Raw genomic sequence first — 20723 nt, 5'->3', positions numbered from 1 at the left:
AAGCACCACTTGACATGAGTGCTATACATGTCACTAGAGAAACACAGCAACCTCTTTCTTTGAGAACATTTCCCAAAGCTCAATGTTGAGAATGGTCTTGAATATGTACATCACTAGTCACATATTAAATGACTGGCCTTGTGTGGCATCACTCATTTGACCGTGCAGCTGAAACACAGTGAGACACAGAACCAGATTCTCTGATAATACCCCCAGCCATGCAAGTCTGTTACCCTACAAACTGTTTTCTAAAGCTCGGAGCTTAGCATAATACAGTCAGGAACTGAAAAGGGAGATAGTTACTCACAGAGAACAACCTAACCACATGTTTTTCAATGAAATGTGGATTCATCTCTCTTAAGTGTACTTTAGTTTCCATGGCTGTTCAAGTTAAGCAGAATGTTACCTCTGATGTAATTACTCTATAAAACTCAAGGGCGCTTTTCTGAACTTTCTACTTAGGCTGGCATATGGCTTCTGGTTTCTCCTTCTGGTATTCTGAGCTGCTCAGAGCACTGAAATATTCTGCACAATATGTTTCTCTTTGGATACTGTTAAATGCAGAGGTGCAATTTAAGAGGAGGCATAAAAGGCCCAATGGTTCCTGGAATTTCCTTTGTTTATCCATAGAGGGCATCAGTATTTGCCTTTCTCCTGCAGTTTTGTGTTGAAGATGCCATGCTGTGAGGGAAACAGACTTGTCTTCTGGACTGCTAATTTGAACAAGACACAGAAGGAGAAATAAGCTCCAAAGAAATCTATTTATACTGAAACTTTTCCTGGTGTTGCTTAATCTCTCTCCACAAAAGTAAATATATCAAGATGCACATGATTTGTCTTAATCTGCTTCTTTCACTAAAGAAGAACAGTTTTCAGTAATACAGTGCATATATTATAGGAATTATGCTTTAAGAGAGTATATTCGAAAATTATTATTTAGAGACAAACTTGGATATTCTCAGTTATTCAGGAAAAATGTAATCCTTCATTGTCAAATAAAGAATATAATCAACACTCACATAAAAACAAAAAGTTGAACATAATTATGGCAAATAAAATAATTATCTATTAAATTATCACCCATTAAGTGTTGCTAAAGTTGCTAAAAAATGCTGGGAGAGAACTATCTAGAAAGTTTTAGTCAGTTACATAAACTTAAAATTCCTAATTGAATGTCCCAGTGATATTAAAAAGTGAGAGCATAATAGACCCAATTGCTAAGGAAACCTTAGAGAACATGAGGATGCTTTCCTTCCAATGCGCATTCTACTTTCTCTGTCTCACACTGTCTCCAGATCTTTTTTCAAGTTTTCAAAACTGTTCATCTACTGATTTTATCTTTACATAATTGAAAACTGTAAAATATTCACTTTAGAAACCAAATACAGTTAAGTGAATATATAAAGAATATTCGATATAATGTACATTGTGCTGGGTTCTCTCTCACAAATTCAGAAGTAGAGAAATCCAAAGTGAAGACGAGTACCTTCTAAAATCTACTATAATTACTGAACTGAACTATGATTCCTAGTTTAACCATAAAGATTCTACTTATGATGTATTTGCAATGTTTTCATTCAGATTTCTTTGACTGTCTTGGATTTCTTAAAGCTACTTCTCTACACATGCAAGTCAGTAAAGAGTGACATAAACCTATAACAATTTTCAATGGTGGAAAATCTAAATAAATGTTGAGAAGCCAAATTAATTATCTCTCCATTGAAGCCAATGGAGGGGAAAGAGAAAAAGAAAAAAAAAAAACAAAAACAAGTTAGGGTTATAAGTCAAAGTCAACAAATGCATTTACTTTTTTTAAATGCATGGAAAGTTTAGGGAGAAATAATCCGTTATCTTCAGTTAAATCGAATACACAATTGATTACTTTTGAAAAGTTAAAGTATTACTCAACATAAGAGAGGCTGTAGTATGGCTTTTTCCTTCCTGTAATAAAAAGAGACTACAACCAAGTATTTCTTTAGAGTGAAAATGCTAAAACCTTAATATCTAGGTATGGAAATTTTGTGTCTGAGATAGAAATGCTGCTTTTCAAAGAAAGGGTAATATGACAGAATTTCTTGAAACTGTAATCTAATATAAAACAGTATTTTACTAATAAAAAAATTAACAATGTTTCTCTGTAATACCTCTCTAATGTTGATTAAGTGAACATTTAAAATCAGAGCAAAACTCCTCTGTTGAAGCTGGCCTAGAGTTGCCAAACTATCAAAGCTCTTTTCTTTCTACAGGTTAAACAAAAATAAAGCTCTTTTTTTTTTTTTCAACTGAATTAATTACTTTCTTAACAAAGCAATCTATACACTGATTTTTTTTTTTTTTTTAAGTTCAGGCACAGGACTGTTTATAATCTAAAACCAAGCAGTTCTCTGCCTGATTTATATATCAGGGTTATATATCAGGATAGTATATATATGCATAAATAGTTAAGTATGTATTATGAGCGAGACAGATATATAATATTTAGTTATATAAACATTGAAAAATAATTAAAAGCAAGTGTTTCAGGAGCAACTGCTCTGAAAGCCAAATGTCACTCTATTCCATAAAGTACTTCTTTAGCAGAGATATCTATCACTCAGTCACCATCTTCAACAACTGTTCCCCTTTCTGATTAGAGATCACAGTTCCTTGAGTTGGCTTACAGAGTGTCATCTGTTTGAATGACAGATGTCTTTGATACAGTGGAACTGTGCTTGTTTTTGTTTTGTTTATGAAACAAAGATTCTTAAAAGGCACTGAGCTGCTTCCACATTTAGGAAGATGCTATAAACATCTGTTAAAGGGGAGAGGGTCAGGCAAGGGAAGCAAAGCACTTACGTTTCTTATCACCCTTTTAAAAGAAGAGATACTAATTGTGATTATAAAATGTTATTTATTTGCTGCAGTCACCTTTGTTTACCTAGAACAGAATGACTTGTATTGATATTTTTCAGATTCCCTCTCCTGTCTTTTGACTACAGATAATAACACTTTACTCTCCTTCCTCTTAACAAAAGGCTGCAAAGCAACCTGAAACCGAGTCAATGTTTATTTAATAATTGTTAACCAATTCTCACAACGGAACTGATTTCCTGATTATTATTACCATCTTTTTTTCAAATAATTTCTAGCTTGGGGTCTTTAGCAAAATTTGACAAGTCAAAATGGGCAGCGAGGAAGTTCCTTGTTGGGAAAAGTTTGGAGTACATCCTCCTAGCCAGCTGCAATCAGCTTCAGTGGCTCGGCCCCTCCAAGATGAGAGCCTCCTGAAGGAACAACAGGAAAAAAAGCGTGGGGTAGGTGTGTGGATTGCTCTTCCGGACAGCATGGTAGGGCTGAAATGAAATACCTAAGCAGACTTACCGAAGAGCTTGCTGGGAGTGTCCTCGCTGTCATTTGATTCCACAGGCGCAAGCAGAGGCTCATTCAGCTCGCTGTCTGAAGTAGCAGCCTTGTCCTCACCTCTCAACTCCGCATTCATTTCACTCCGCACTGACAGCAAGGGCTTACTGACTTGTCCAGCTATCATTGGATCCTAGGATGGGGGAAAGAGTGAAGGGGAGGAAAAAAAGTGGCAGCTTTAGTGTGCGTGTCCTCTCTCGCTCTCCCTCTCTTCTCTCTCTTCCCCACGCACACTCTCCCTCTCTCCTCTCTGTCTTATCTCTGGCTGCTCCCGCTGTTATTGCTGGCTGCAGTCAAGTGAAGAGCTATTACAGATCCGAGGAGTTCTCCATTACTCCCCACCCTATTAAAGCTCAACTAGCATGTGAGAGATTCAGGAGGCTTCGGGAGAAAAGAGAAAAAAAAAAAAAAAACTTCTTTGAAAGCAATCTAACCAACACAGCTTTAATTGTGGCATGTGCTTTTGTGAGAATGTTTTTACACCTTGTTCTGTCTTTAATGCAGTAAGAAAAAGAAAAGTGCTGGGTTTGTACTTCAGCAACACACTGAAAAGGAAGGCGCACCCTATGGAGAAACCGCTGGCTATTTTAAGAAGCCCTCTCCCTGGGGGTCGAGCAATTAAACTCTATCCCCAGAGCAGAGAAAAGAAAAAAAAAGATAGGGAGAAAAGAGTCATCAAAACACTGTCACTGGAATAAAAGCGATTTATTATGTAAATTCCTTAAGCACACTTAGAAGTTGACTCCATTGGTCCCAGATTTGGGACTCTCGCTAACCCCAAATCAAATGACAATTTCCAAGCAAACAACACACAATAAAATACATGAAAATTGGCTTAAGCATTTTTAGAGGAATTGGAAAAATACTTACAAATTGTGTTCAATAATTCGGAAACCTAGAGCATCATGCTCTCAGAGTATTAAGGAAAAAGAGAAAAAAAATATCACCTTCAAAAAAGGCAAACTTTCAGGCCCAAATAATTTAAATCTGTTTTATCTTCAGCTCATTAGGAGGGCAATTTAGGATCAGAAATATTTTTCAAGTGAAGCCTTTTATTCCATTTGCAAACTAAGATGCATAATATCGTTTAAGCAAAAATATTGGATGCGGGAGGAAAAGAAAAGCAAGAAGTGCCCTTTTAGCATTATCTGGGAGCTATTTATTGCCAAGTTCATGCCTAAATGGTTCCTGAGCAGAAAACAGGTGATCAGTGCAGGAGCAGGTGGGGCCACAAGCTCTCTTGTCCCACCATGACATTGGTTGTGGTTTGCCTATGGTTATTTTTTAAATGTATTCATGCCTGAAAAGTGAATTTGATATGACACATGATAATCTATGAAAATGTTAATCAATACAAATAGTTTAAGCTGTCATCAAATGCACTTCTTTAGTCAATACTCATACCACTGAAAACAATGTCACTGTCACCAGGGCTTAATTTGCACAGCACTTAAATATTGGACTCTGTGCATCAATGCACTTCTTCAAATACTGTAGGTAAACACATTTTCTCCCTATTTAAGGCTGAAGCACTCAGCATGCATTTAGCTGAGCCGAATCCTCCCTTTTGAATACCTTGATAGGTCCACTGGAGGGCAAAATTAATACTTAATTGAATCTCACAGTCATCAAAATAATCAATACTTTTTTATTATTTATTCTTTACAGTCTGTTGACTGTTTCAAACCTCTGAGGGAATGGTGGAAAGGATTCATGGCTTTGAAACACTGTCATTTAACAAGGTAATTTTCAGTGGGGCACTAGGGGTTGTGAAACATATAATAAAACAAAAATGGTGGCTTATAATAGGAAGAAAGAAAAGAATTATATTTCTGCCATCTAACAAACAGGGTAAACAAAAAGCAAGTGCAGAAAGAGAGCAAGAAAGGAGGGGGATGAGGGTGAGAGAAAGACTGGCTTTTGAAGGGTTTTATCATATCAAGAGCAGAGCCGAGCTTTCATAATGCTGACATTTCTCATCCTGACAATACTAAACAAGTGGAAAGGATGAGATCGCAGATATCATCTTTCATCACATTCCCCAGCTTAAGAACCAACATGACAGCTCCTCTCCCCTTTACACTGTTAATTACTAAATAAAATACTACTCTCTGTCAGCATCAGATTATTGCAGATAGCAACCACAAACATTTCTCCATTGTTACCCTACTCTGCAATAGTGATACCTACCTTGAACTCTTTGGAAAATAAATAAGGTTTGTCTCATTATATTCTAAAAATTTGAAATATAATCAATGTAATCAATGTGGTCGATTCTCAGTATTGTCAGCCTAAATTTGCTGGTGATAGATTAGCATTTCATATACTATGTGTGGTTGCTGAGATTTGGAGAGCTTGAAATTTGGGGGGAAGCAGGCAGAGGGAAAAAGAGACACAAAATTCTCAAATTTTCCCCAAATTTCATTCCTATGTATTTAAGAATACGTGTTTGGATTCCTCTGACTGAGTTAGTGGAGCTGAGTGGGATGAGAAAGAAACACTGCTTTATCTCATGCCTTGATAAGTATAGTTATCAAATGAAGTGAAGAGCCCAGATTTACATTCTAATGTATTCTTTTTATTTTATGAAATATCTCTAATCTAAAAAAAGAGGTATGTCTTGTACCTTCAAGACACCCAGTCTTTGAGGCCACACTGTTCATTCGAGCATTTTTTTTTTACGGTAGTGTTAAAGGTAAACTGTCTAGAATGGCATGCACTACCTTCATGAAAAACCAAACATGGTTATTCGTGTATCAGTGAATACCAGGATAATCTTAAAAGAAGAATATTCTGTTTTTGCTTTATTTGTGAATGGTTAACTGAAGCCCGAATTATATAGAGGAGCTGCTAAGTTCAAGTGCACTTAAATCTCTAAGATGTTCAGTCTAGTTGATGTGTGCAAAGCATGTACTGGCAGATGGTATATATTCACTGACCATTAGCTCTTCTTTTTAAAATTACTTTTATGTACCTCATACATGGCTAGGTTCCCAACTAGGTTTTTCAGTGACTTGAGGTTGGAAAATTCAGGACTTTGTTATTCCAGTATTCATTTGATTTTTCATCTTACAAAACACTTTACATTTGCCATGATGCAGCTGCAGCCCACATATATATATGCCTGACATGGTTAAACAGAAAACCCCCAGTGAGGCAGGGAGAAGACAGCTTTTAATCACAGCTGCAGCCACTGGGGGGTCCATTTGAAAATGTGTCACAAGCAGTAACCACTGAGTACAGTCATATAAGTGATGGGGGAGTGCCTCTTTCAAGCAGCACTTGGCTTGGAAGTCATTCTCTCACTGCCAAAAATGATGGCAGTCTGTAAAATTCCTTTCTGCCAGAGTAAAGAAAGGATTTTCCAGTGTGCACCTACATAGATGCTTGCAGGAATGTAAGAGAGCTGTAAGTTCAACATGTACCAGGATCTCTACAGCAGCAAACAGGAACAGAAATAGCTAGCATAGGCAAAAAAAAAAAAAAAAAATCAAGTTCTTGAAGGTAGCTACTTCTCCAAGATCATGTTCTTTCCTCAGGGTGTAGCCAACATTTTGCCTATAGCCTGTAAAACCTAAAATATTTACTCTCTGCCTCCTTAAAGAAAAGGTTCAGTCAGTTCCCTTAATCAATATTTCTGTGCCAGGGATAGTATTTATTCAGAAATTCCCTATTCCAGGGTTGGCCACCACAAACTCTTTAGTTCTACCTCTGTTCTCTGTTCACTGTCCACCACTTTCTCACTCTGACTTTTGCTGATTAGTATAATTTATGTTAATTTGAGTTAAATTTATGACTTGATCAGCATTAATAAAGGTTTAAATATGTATTGACTAAAGTATTTTGAAGACATTTCCCACCCTGGCTGGTTTGGCTCAGCGGTTAGAGCGTCGGCCTCCGGACCAGAAAGACCCGGGTTCAGTTCCCATTAAGGGCACATACCTCGGTTGTGGTTTATCCCCGGCCCTGGTTGGGGTTGTATGGGTGGCAACCAGATGATGTGTCTCTCTCACATCGATGTTTCTCTCTCTACCTCTCTCTCTCCCTCTCACTCTATCTGAAGATAAATGCAAAAATGTCCCCAGGTAAGGATAAAATAAAAAAATAAATAAAAGACATTCCCCACCCTTGTGTGGAACCAGAGAATATTAAGAATCTATCAAGTACTGTCACCTATGCTCTTGGGACCAGAGGACTAAAGATTGATCCTCATACTGTCCCATGTCCATCTTTGGGTCAGAGAGTTCCAGTTGCCTAATGCTGACTGTGATAGAAACAGATCTTGCTTCTAGAATTTTGCTTAATCTGCTTTAATAAACTTTCCATGCAAGATTTGTCAGATTCACTAAAAATTATAACATTACGACTTCATCAAGCTTACAGACAGATTGGAAAAGCTACTTTGGTATTGTACTTAATAAATATCTCTACATACAGCAGCTTTTGGCCTCAGAGCTTGTTTTCATTATAACTAGGTAGGGAGACTTTGGGCATATAGCAGCTCTCGCCTATATCCAGCCATTACTGACAATCATTAGCTACCAAAAAAAACCTAATAGTTATGCATACAAACTGGTGCAGGCCATTTTCAAGACAATCCTCTCTACTAGATTATGACCCACAGTTAGAAGAACACTGCCTTAGGAGCATGCAAGGTCATTACAGAGTGAACTAGGGTTTATGCAGCTGTTCTCAACCTGTGGATCACGACCTGTTTGGGGATTGAACAACCCTTTCACAGGGGTTGCCTAAGACAATCAGAAAACATATTTCCTATGGTTTTAGGAACTGAGACACCGCTCCTTTATCCATCTCCAGGCGGGTCCACCCACATGCAGATACACCCACATACAACATGAGAAACTGTATTAAAGGGTTGCAGCATTTGGAAGGTTGAGAACCACTGGTTTAGAGCCTCTGTTCAGAATATGCTGTGGGGCCCTGGCCGGTTTGGCTCAGCGGTTAAAGCATCGACCTGCGGTCTTGAGAGACCCGGGTTCGGTTCCCGCTAAGGGCGCGTACCTCGGTTACAATTTGTCCCCGGCCCTGGTCGGTCGTGCGGGTGGCAGCCACTCGATGTGAAACATCGATGTTTCTCTCTCTCTCTCTGTTCCTCTCTCTCCCTCCCACTCTACCTGAACAAAAAAACTACACTATTTGCTGTCCCCACCAATCCCTAATATTTTATCTAAAAGATACGTAGTTAAGGTAAATGTCCGGAATGATTCTGAAAGGATAAAATATGACTGCAGCCTGGCTGGTGTGGCTCAGTGGTTGAGTATTGACCCATGCACCAAGAGGTCGCCAGTTTGATTCCGGTCATGGCACATGCCAGGTTGTGGGCCCAATCTCCAATGGGGGGCATGCAGGAGGTGGCCAATCGATGTTCTCTCTCATCAATGTATCCACCTCTCTCTCTCTCTCCCTTCCTCTCTCTCTAAAATCAATAAAGAAAAAAAAATTTTTTTAAAAGACTGCAAAACATCTGATTTGTTTTGGTGTCGAAAGATGGTATTCACTTAAGTGGGTACAGATGGGCACATTTTCAGAGTAGCTTGTCTTTTTGTTGAATCTCAGGTAAGTGTGAAATCTCCTTCTCTCCCATCCGTCCCCACCTAGGGTCTTTATTGTCTTCACCATCCTCTTAGCTATGCTTATACTCTAGCAACAACTCTAATTAAAGGTTAAAGCATTAGAAACAGCTGTATTTAAAGAAAAATAAGTAAACAATACAACTAAACAGCTCATCAGTGCAAACCTATAGGTTAAAATAACATAACAATCAAACAAGAGTCTGCCAGTTCTCAACTTCTACAAAGCATCAAACTGTGCAGTTAGACACATCTCATCTGGATCATCACTTTGAACCTCCATAGCTCCATAGCTCCCAAGAGGTTAAAATGACTGTATGGGTGATGCTTTGTGTGTACTTATCTGGGAAGAAAGGGAGACACTGGTATTGACAACCTAATAGCACCATCAATTCAATTTCTGCTGCCTTTGTGAAAAAGCATCAATAAGAGTTCAATCTGGGCTCATCTAGACCTGGTCTTTTGGTAATGGGTTTATACAGCAGTATTGACATTGCATACACATACCCTATATTCATACATTCTTCATAATCTGATGGATTCAAATGGGTATCAAAATTTAATTAGAATGTAACTCAGATTAAAGTGAATTTGCATTTAGTGATTTGAATGTACAAAGAGAGAACATCAAATCTCTATCCTAAAAAAGCTTACTTTTAGCATCTTAGGAATTCTAACAGAGATCCTTAATTAATATGTATGTGTATGTGCATTATACATATATATTTTGTATGTGTGTGTATATATACATAATTTTTTGGTCTCAATATTTGTAACCTTTGGAGAAAGTGGATGACACAGTCTGTTCACAGAGTGAGAAGACCTGGTCTCTTGTCTGAGTTTTTTTGTTTTATATTTTAATATATTTTTATTGATTTTTTAGGGAGAGAGAGGAAGGGAGAAAGACATAGAAACATTAATGTGAGAGAGAAATACTGATTGGCTGCCTCCTACTGGGGATTGAGCCTGCAACCTGGGCATTTGCCTCACAAGGAATTGAACCGGGACCTCTCAATCCATGGGATGATGCTCAGTCCACTGAGCCATACCAGCCAGGCTGGTCTGAGATTTTCCAACTGAGCACTGACCTACAAAGCCATAAGGTTTTTAGAGAGATGCCTCCAAGACCTCAAAGGGAAGCAAAAGAGGCCCAAAGTGCCCACTCTGGATGTTTAACATTATTTTGGCTCTTCTTATGTATTTCACATGAAGTCTTCAGTATATGTGAAGAAAGGGTTTTCCAGGTCTGCCCATATTACATATTTAAAATACATCACAGATGCAATAAAATCACAACACTTTTTCTATTGGATATTCCAAAGTACTTAAATGTTAGACTCTATAGTTGAGATATTTGAGTCATTTGCAGGCAAACATGTCTCAGAATTCCCAATACAGGGCATTGTGTCTGATAGAAAATAGGTTTTCAATAAATGTGTTTTGATCGATCAATTGATTGATTGATTATGAGGTAGGAGGGAAGGCAGGGAGACTGGTAGGGAGGGAGGCAAAAAGGGAAGGAGGGAAGAAGGAAAGAAGGTTGGTTAAGGGTAAGGCTTGTCCTTAGTTGATATTTTTAATATTTTAAGAATACATTTAATCATGTCCAAAATTACCCCAATATGAAACTAAGGCCTCATCTGATTATCCTACCTGTCTGGAATGTACATACATACACACTGACCCATATTATTCTGCTTCTGAAAATGGAAATAAGTCTGGTTTTGTGTGATTGCGTTACTTTGTTTTATTGTAAAACAAAATGGAAGAATATAATAGCAGCACTGAAAGGGGAAAAGTTTTTTGATATTTTGTTTTGTTTTTCTCCCTGGAATTGAGGTTGAGTAAAAGGAAAACTACCCCTGGTCTAGAGGATAAGCTTGCCCAAGCAGAAGCACAAGCGCTGGCGCTCAGGGTGGCCCCAGGTGAGTGCAGCCTCACAACTCTGTCCATGCCCCTTGTTCAGCCTGAAGAGTCCCCTTCTCAGCAAGGGGAGCCTGACACCACTCCTACACAATTCATTCTTCTTTCCAGTTTCCTTGTGGACATACAGGAGCAGTATCATCTCACACACAGCATATTAAAAATATAATTTTATTATAAATGTTTTAATAATATAATTTTCCTCAGAGGCAAGTATTCATTTAAATAATACATTAAATATGTGAAGACATCTAATTCTATTCTTCCATTCTGAATGGCAAAGGGCACACAGTTGAGAAGAAATACACTTTATTCAAAAAATGTCCAGTTCCTTACAGTTCCATAAATAAATAGAAAATTCTACTCTGCCCCCTGCTGACAAACTAATAGTCTTAAAAGTTCAGTTTGAAACCTGACAGTTTCCTCAGTACCTTCTCAGTTAGGTCCAAACACCCGCTTAACACGCCAGGCCCTCCACATTCAGCCCAGGTACAGTGGCTGCAGCGTTTAGATAGTCACTGCACGGCTATAGAACATGCCGCGCACATTTTTGTAATAACTGTAAACACACTAAGATGATTTTCTGGCAGGTGACAATCAAAGTATCAGGGCACTGCCTGGTCTACCTTGCACAGAGACATCTTCCCTTTGGCCCACGGTGGCCAGCCTCACCAGGACCTTGCACGTATGGAGGCCTGTAGTGCCAGGGGGAGAATTTGGACACTGGAGCCAGGAGCCTGAGCACACGCCAGAGGTCACCTTCTACTCAATGAAGGGCATGGGGCAAGAAACTTGCTACATCTCTCTGAACCTCAATTTCCCTGAAGGGAAATGGGAATAATTATAGTACATGCCATGGGAGAACTGTGTAGATTAAATAAATAATTCACAAATAGTGCTCAGAATAGGCCAACTGCATAGTAATTATAAGAGATATATAGACTGTACTTTGTGACTCTTTTGGTAAAGTAGGACTGTGTGTCCATTTTGTTTTGGAAAAGCTCCTTAGCCTTCATCAGACTTTCAAAGAGACTAATGATCCACCTCCTTATCCCTCCCCCGCAAAAATCAGTACGTAACCACTGCTGGGGTGTAGTGGCCTGTCACTGCATCGTTTTACTCCAAATATTAGGAGAGTGCTTGGCACATAATAAGCCCTCACTAAATATCCATTGATTTTATTTGAAAAACAAGAATCAATATTTATAAATGATGGAAGAAAGGTCAAAAAATAGATTTTTGAAAACTAAATTACTTTGACGTCTTTTGAGAAGAAATTTACTTTATAAGTCCCAAGGCCTTATTATTTTAAGAAATTAACCATCAGGGGGCTATAAATTCAGTAGAATTGTATTCCTGAACTAAAACAATATCTGGCTATTAATTTTCCAAGGTTCATGGATCCACATTCTCTAAAGGAATCATTGTATTTCTGTACAAAAGGCCACTACCTAAATGATTTTACTAATATGTGTTTTCGTTTCCTCTACTATCAACCTGCACTAGCATGGGTGCTTGACACTGATAACGTGGGCTGCTAGTTGTTACCTTCTGTCCTTCCTAGCAATCCATGCAGCTTTCTCTCTGCCGACAGCAGCTCCTGTGGAGCTTTCCTCTCATTTTCGGCCTTGGGTCTGTACATGGCTATGCCAGGCCCCAGCTGCTCCCTTTCCCTCTCTCTCCTGTAATACACTCTCCTTTAATATTCCAAGGTGACCCTTGACCGTCCTTTGAATGCTGCTCCAATTCAAAAGCTTCTGAGCTTTTAAACTGAGCAGAGATAACATAATTCCAAGGAGATGGAGGTGGGGAGGGAGGATGGGAGAATGTGATTGAAAAGGTTAGCTAAATCTTCTCATTCTTGGGTATTTGGGCTCTCACAAATACATAGACTGGGAAGTTTGTTTTGTTATGGGTCCCCTTCACCTCATCAGCTATCTTGTTAACCCCAATTAAAAATATTTTGTTTCTGCCCTGGCTGGTTAGGCAGTTAAAGTGTTGGCCTGAGGACAGTCGCGGGTTTGATTCCAGGTCAAGGGCACTACCTGGGTTGCAGGTTCAATCCCCTCCCTGGTCAGGGTCATGAGGGAGGCAACCATTTCTTGTGTCTCTTTCACATTGATCTCTCTCTCCCCACCACATCCTCTCTATGTATCTCCTCCGTCTTCCTTTCCTCCCTCCCTTCCACTCTATCTAAAAATCAATGAAAAAATATCCTATGGTGAGGGTTAGCAAATATATATGTGTGTGTATATATATATATATATATATATATATATATATATATATATATATTGTTTATTTGTTTCCAACCCAAACTATAAAAAGAGACTTGACTAAATATTTATTTAAATCTCTAACCTTTGAAATTGAGGGCAATTTTAAAACAAGACTGGATTTTATTAATAGTGATTTATGTCCTCTTTAGTATGCATGTTTGGGGTGGCTCTGAATCTGGTCTACTTAAGACAAAACTGATGCAATTCAACTATATTATTGAATGATCATCCTCTATGAGGTGTTGTGCTACGGACTATGTAAGGATCAAGAAACATTTGCTAAATCAAAAATGTCAACATCTAGTAGACATCAGTAAAGGAAACATTGCACATCTTCTATGAGCCTAGTATACTTTCTTTCACAGATACATTTTCTTAGCATTTCTTACCTTCTCTTTCTGTAAAATGCCACCGTATACTAAGCAGGTAGACCACACACACACACACACACACACACACACACACACACAACACCCTTTCTTTGAAGCACTGTTTTAATATCATTACAGATGTTAATGAATGCACATGCTGCTTCTCCCAGGGAGAATGAACTCATTTTTTTCTAGACTTAATTCCATTGTATTTTGATTCACACACTAAAACAAGGTATCAACACAGCAATCCACAGGATCACTGGCTATCAAGAGCTGCATGGCCAAATGACCAGATGAAGATCTGAGTTTGTCACTGAGTACTTTTGAAGAACTGCTTCCTTAATATCTGCAAGCATCTACAATAATGAGAATTGGCAATGTGTTGTCAAGAGGAAAACAGACTGGTTTTAACAAATCAGTAAGCATACTCATAAAATCATATAAAATAGATTTGCTAAAGTCTTTATAAACAATTGGCTCTTTTCAGTGAGTATAGAAGCTTCCATCTATCCCCATCTCCACCCCTCTATCATTAATTTGCTTAGACTAATGCTTCATAGATTAAAATTTCAACTAACCACTGGCTGAAATATCTCAAATATGACTATGAAAGAGGGCCCATTCCAATGACATTAATGCATCAGTGCTCCAAGAAGGCTCAACTGGCCAAGGCTGGAATGAATGTAGCCTTACTCATTACACAACCCTCTTTGATTCTACTCCATTGAGCTACTGCACTATTTTCCATGTGCACATGCATATTGCCTGAAAAGTTTGCTGTTTTTTGCACAAAACAAATGAGAAATGGACTGTTGGTGGGTTCTCCTACTTTTTCACTACTTAGGCTACAGGACCCACATCCCTATTTTCTTCCCCACCTACTAACAGATGAGTCCTGCTGGGAAGCTGCAGGATCTGCACTCTGCCTGCAAGGATTGCCCTTGGTTTCCAGACTTTGAGGGGGCCACCTGTGGGCATTCATTCCCTTCGCATGTCAAGCAAAAACTCTAATCAAACCTGCAGAGTACTTAGTTTTAAAAAATCAGTGAGAAATCATCTTTTTTATTAAAAATAAGCAGAAAAGTGAATTCAAATTACCATAGAGATAAAGTAGGAAACAAATTTGCAAGTCTTTGATATAAAACTAAGTATAGTCAATTATGATAGATTTAGAAAAACTGAACACATTTTTTTTAAATCCAGTGAAAAATAGTTTGGTTTGTTGTTGCACAAGGATTATTGGAGACTTTTTCTACTCATTTAATTTTGATATTGAGAGTGTTTTTAATGCTAGTTATTCATTTATTCAACAAATAAGTATTGAGTAAGTCCTGTATGCTATGCCACCTCCTTGGCAAGGTGATGGGAACACATCATTGAACAGGTTCAGGACCTCCTGCAAGTAAAATGACACTGGAGAGACTGACACTAGACAGAAAGAAAGCAGGCTGAAGCATAACATGATCAAGAAAAATTGTACAGCCCTGGCCAGTTTGGCTCAGCATTTAGAACATTGGTCCACAGACCAAAGGGTCGTGGGTTCAATTCCTGATCAAGGGTACATACCTGGGTTGCAAGTTTGATCCCTGATCCTGGTCGGAGTTGTGCGGAGGCAACCAATTGATGTGTCTCTCTCACATCGATGTTTCTCTCTCTCTCTCTCTCTCTCTCTCTCTCTCTCTCTCTCTCTCCCTCCCTCCCACTTTGTCTGAAAATAAATGAAAAAATATCCTTGAGAGAGGATTAAAAAAACTGCACATATTTAATGTATACAATTTGGACATATAGATACATTCATGAAACCATCACCACAATATAGGTGATAAACATTCATCACCTCCAAAAGTTTCCTAGTGCACCCTTCTGTGGGTAAATTTTAGATCGCAAAAGAGCTACTGTATGATATAAAAGATCTACTGTATCATTTCTATGGGACCAGAAAAAATTCAGTAAGTTGAATCTTATGAAAACACAAATTTAAGCCACTATTTTTTCTTACTGTTACCCGAACACATTTATATCAACTTAATTTCTTTTGAGAAATGATCGAATGAATCTTCTCTCAGCTTTACCTACTTTTGCAGAACCTGCACTTGCTGCTTTCTTCTTGCCTATTAGGTTTAACTGAATTATTACCAGAGTCATCCTGGGCACCTGAGGCCAGGTGGGGAAGGGATCAGGTCTTTACTAACATCATTGAAGTCCATTCTGTAGACACCTGATTAGTTCCCAGTGCAGTCTTAGAACAATCACTTTAACTTCTCTGAATATTTTCTTCAGTTAAAAGAATACCAGTCACTTCCCAGTGGGGCTTAAGGACTGTACAGAGTCTTCAGCTTATCAGAAAAGGAGCATAACCTTCAGGACTCTCCCTTTCCAGGCATTAATGCTCCTCCCATAGCTTGGATATTTATTTTGGAAGGAGATCTCTGCTCTACCTCTGGAAGCATGTGTCTTCTAATACTTGGTCCCTGGAGTCTGGGCTTTTGACCCAGTCCTACATAATAAAAATCCCTTGTTTAAACTGTTAATAGCTTGCACAGACCTCAGTTTATGGACCTCTGCTTTTAAGTGCCCCCTCCCTTTTTTTGTTAATCCTCACCTGAGAATATTTTTTCATTTATCTTCAGATAGAGTAGGAGGGAGGGTGGGAGAGGGAGAGAGAGAGACATTGATGTGAGAGGGACACATCAACTGGTTGCCTCCCTCACGACCCCGACCAGGGAGGGATCAAACCTGCAACCCAGGTACATGCCCTCTATCAGATATGGAACTTGTGACTCTTCAGTCTGTGGGCTAATGCTTTAACCACTGAGCTAAACAGGGCAGGGCAACAGCTTCTTCTTAATGCAGTTGCACTAGCAAAAAGCATGTGATTTTTAAGTCTCCACTTAAACTCTAACCCATCTCTCTGTTGCCATCTATCCTGAGTCATTCATTACCACAGTACCCAGCCATGTCCTGGGGATATAATGGGAGTGAGTTAGGCACTATATTTACCTTCATAGATATTGTTGTATTATATTGTAATCATGCTCTTAAAATGAAATATTATCTAAAGTGACTTTAAACAGCTGCTACATAATATTTATGTTGATGAATATGCTATGATTTCATTAACTCTTTTCTCACTGCAGAATATTCTGTGATGTGGTCTTGGAAATGGGGTATATCCACACTAGGAGTACATCCAAACTGAGGTACAGGAAGAAAGTATTTGAATATCTAGCCCTGGCTGATGTGGCTCAGTCGTTGGAGCATCAGCTCACTCAACAAAGGGTCTCAGGTTCAAGACCCAGTCAAGGGCATGTATCTGAGTTGCAGGTTTGATCCTGGGCCTGGTTGGGGCACGTGTGGGAGGCAACCAATTGATCTGTCTCTCTCATCGATGTTTCTATCTCTCTCTACTTCTCCCTTCCTCTCTCTCGAAAATCAATAAAGAAAAAATGTTTAATTAATTAAAAATGAGCAAAAAAATATTTTTTTAATTCTATTTTTACTTCAATTTTTTTTCAATTCTTTTTGTTCATTTGTTTGTTTTTAATCCTCACCTGAGCATATGCTTTTATTTATCTTCAGATAGAGTGGGAGAGAGAGAGAGAGAGAGAGAGAGGGAGAGAGAGAAACATTGATGTGAGAGGGACACATCGACTAGTTTTCCCTGCATGACCCGGACAAGGACCCGGGACAAACTGCAACCAAGTTACTTGCCCTTGACCAGAATCAAACCCACGACTCTTTAGTCCATGGGCCAACACTCCAAACAGCCAGAGCTCTATTTGTTTGTTTTTAGTGGTAAGACAGCATAGTACAAAAACCAAGAATAAATTTATGTATACTGAGTACATGGTAAAAAAAATATTTTCATTGATAAAACGGGATTATCACAACACTTTGAGTCCCTTTAAGATATGTTCAGTTATTCACATAAAAGTAAAATTTAGACAGTTTTAAATATATTCTCAAGAGTGAAATTACAGGTGAAAGAGTATGGACCACTGCCAAATTGCCTTCAAGGTTAGTTGGTAGAAAATTTATGCTCGAAGTGTATGAGAAAGCTTCTCTTTTGTATTATATTTAAAAGTTTTTGGCTTAATTTATTAGTTGGAAACTGGCATTTTATTAATGCTTTAATTTGCATCTCATTAGCAAGGCTAAATTTTTCAAGTTTACCACTAATTAAGTTTCTTCTTTCATAAATTACCCACATCCTTTGCCGGTCTCTCTAGTAAGATCTAAGTATTTTTATCATTGAACTTTGCATAGATATATACAAGCAGTAATAATTATAATAAATAATTGCTGACACTGTTTTGAGCACTGGGCTGTGCTCTAAACATATATTTTATTTCCAGCCTTCCAAATGCCAACAGCATTATTATCCTTAATTCATTGATGATGAAATAGAGACGAATGAAGTAAAGTAACATATAATTTGACAGTTTTTCTGATTTCAAACTTTAAGAATTTCTAGAATTCATGATTTCCCATTGATTTTTATTAATGTTGATTTTTTTAAAGATTTTATATGGGTATGTGGTATTAATTGAAAACCTTACAATTCCCCAAATAGTCCATTTTTAGAGCACAATTAGTTGAATAACCAATGCACATATCATGCTTTCTTCTTTTTTTGAAACAAAAACTAAGTTTTAAGGGAATCTCCAGTCTGTTTTCAGACCATGTGTATGTATGTATGACCATACATGATGCCATATATATGTGTTACATATATAAATATATGCTATATATAGTACATGCATTTTAGATATATTTCTAATATATATTTTTATGTAATTAGATATGTATTATATATTATGTAATATTTAATAGAGAAGAACATCTTCTTATATATATTCTTACCTTTTCTCAACTATTTTCCAGATGAACTCCAGAATCATTTTGTCATCTTCATAATATTCAGTGTCACTATCAAGAAACTTGGTCCTCTTCACTTATTTAAATTTTCTTTTGTAATCATCAATAATGTGTAGTTATTTTTTTCTTATCTATTACAGACATTTTTATTTAAAAACTTCCAAGTCCTGGCCAGTGTGCCGTGGCTGGTTGGGCATCCTCCCATGCACAGAAAGTTTGCCGGTTCAATTCCCTGTCAGGCCTGTAGGGGTTTCGGGCTCGATCCTGGGTGGGGAGTGTGCAGGAGGCAATGATCAGTGTTCCTCTCTGTCTCTCCCTCTCCCATTCTTTCTCTAAGAATCAATTTAAAATCTTAAAAATAATGATAATAAAAATAAAAACTTCCAAATATATATTTTACTTTTTGTTCCTATTGTGAATAAAACCAATTTCCCTTTCAAAAATTAAGTTACATATGGTTACTGCTCTTTTATAGAAAAGATATTAAGTTTTCAGTTGATCATTTTAGAACCATACATATGTATTCATATATTTAATAAATAAAAATAGTTGTCTCCTTTTTACTAAGACTGTTTCATATTTCCTGTAACACTAAGAAAAATAGTGGATAGCAGTAGGTATGAGGCTAATTTTAATTGGAATTCTTCTGGGTAACTTAAGTAAGGTATTTGCAGAATTTTGGTGTTGGAATAAACCTGGCTTTATTATGTATAAAACTTTTAATTCATTATGAATTTTTCAATAAGAAATGTTTGTTGTATTTTACCAGATGCTTTCTCTTTTTCTTTCAGCTAACTTTCCGATGTGCAGTATCATGCAAATAACTTCCCTAATAATAAAGCATCTTTGGACTCCAGAAATATTCTGTTGAAAATTAAGCTGAATTTTGGTTTCATAGTATTTTATTGAGTATAATGCATTGATAACTACTATAAATAAAACCAGTTTATAATTTTGTCAATTGTTGTGTTGTATTTGAGTGCCAAGATAAATACTGATTAATATAATTAAGGTCATTTTTTAAAAATATGTTTTTACTGATTTTAGAGTGGAGGAGAGATCAAGCATATCTCTGATCAAACATGAAACTCAGCGATATGCCCTGACCAGGAAGCAAACCAGCGACCTTTTGGTGCATGGAATGATGCTCTCAACCAGCTGTGCCATGCATCCCAGGGCAAGGTCATTTTTCATATTTTACTACCTGTGGAATAATTTATGTAGCAGGGGGATAGTTGTCTTTTGAAATTTTGAAATAATTTAATAATAAAATTATTTTCACTGAAACAAAAGCCAAATGAAAGAACAAGAGACTTCTACTGAGGATGAGATAAATGAGGTGCAGTTAAGGAAGTTAACAGAACTAGAATTCAGAGCCATGATATTGAGAAAGCTCAACAGCATGTGTAAGGACAGGAGCACCATGAGTAAAGACATAGAAATGTTGAAAATCAACCAGGTGGAAATTAAAAACGACATATCAGAAATGAAAAACACATTGGAAGGTCTAAAAAGCAGAGTAGAGGAAGCTGAGGACTGGATCAGTGAATTAAAATACAGGATAGAAAAAATCAACCAATCAGAAAACCAAAAGAAAATAATGATTAAAAAACAGGAAAGCAGCTTAAGAGAACTGTGGAACAACTGGAAATGTAATAATATTTGTATCATAGGAGTCCACGAAGAAGAAGAAAATGAGCAAAGATTAGAGAATATATTCAAAGAAATAGTGACAGAAAACTTTCCTAATTTGGTAAGGGAAGAAGGTACTCAAGTTCAAGAACCACAGAGAACCCCAAGTAAGAAGAACCCAAACAGGCCCACACCAAGACACATAGTAATCAAACTGCCAAAAATTCAAGACAAAGAGAGAATCCTAAAAGCAGCAAAAGATAAGCCACAGGTTACCTACAAAGGAAACACCATAAGGCTCTCAGCTGACTTCTCACAAGAAACAGAAGGGAATGGCATGAAGTAATCAAGGTCATGAGAAACAAGGATCTGAATCCAAGACTACTCAACCCAGCAAGGCCATCATTCAAATTGGAAGGTCAAATAAAGAGCTTCCCAGACAAAAAAAGACTACAGGAATACATTAGCACCAAACCAGCACTCAAAGAAATGTTAAAAGGACTGACGTAATTAGCAGAAGAAATGGGAAGAAAATATATAATCACACTAAACAAAAATGGCAATAAATAAGTACATATCTATAATCACCTTAAATATAAATGGACTGAATGCTCCCATAAAAAGACACAGAGAAGCTGATTGGATAA

At 37.6% G+C, this 20723-nt stretch overlaps 1 protein-coding gene across 1 annotated transcript in view; it reads right to left on the bottom strand.

Moving 5' to 3' along the window:
• POU6F2 (POU class 6 homeobox 2) overlaps positions 1-20723 on the bottom strand; it is a 792586-nt gene that overhangs the window by 641133 nt on the left and 130730 nt on the right. Inside the window, exon 2 of the mRNA XM_036247198.1 lies at positions 3361-3532. Within this exon, the coding sequence (XP_036103091.1) occupies positions 3361-3532 (172 nt within the window). The remainder of the gene's footprint in view (positions 1-3360; positions 3533-20723) is intronic.

Source organism: Molossus molossus, unplaced genomic scaffold, assembly GCF_014108415.1.
Source record: "Molossus molossus isolate mMolMol1 unplaced genomic scaffold, mMolMol1.p scaffold_m16_p_7, whole genome shotgun sequence".
NCBI classification, from domain to species: Eukaryota; Metazoa; Chordata; class Mammalia; order Chiroptera; family Molossidae; genus Molossus; species Molossus molossus.
The sequence above is the reverse complement of the archived record's forward strand: the minus strand, read 5'-3'. Positions and strand labels throughout refer to the sequence as shown.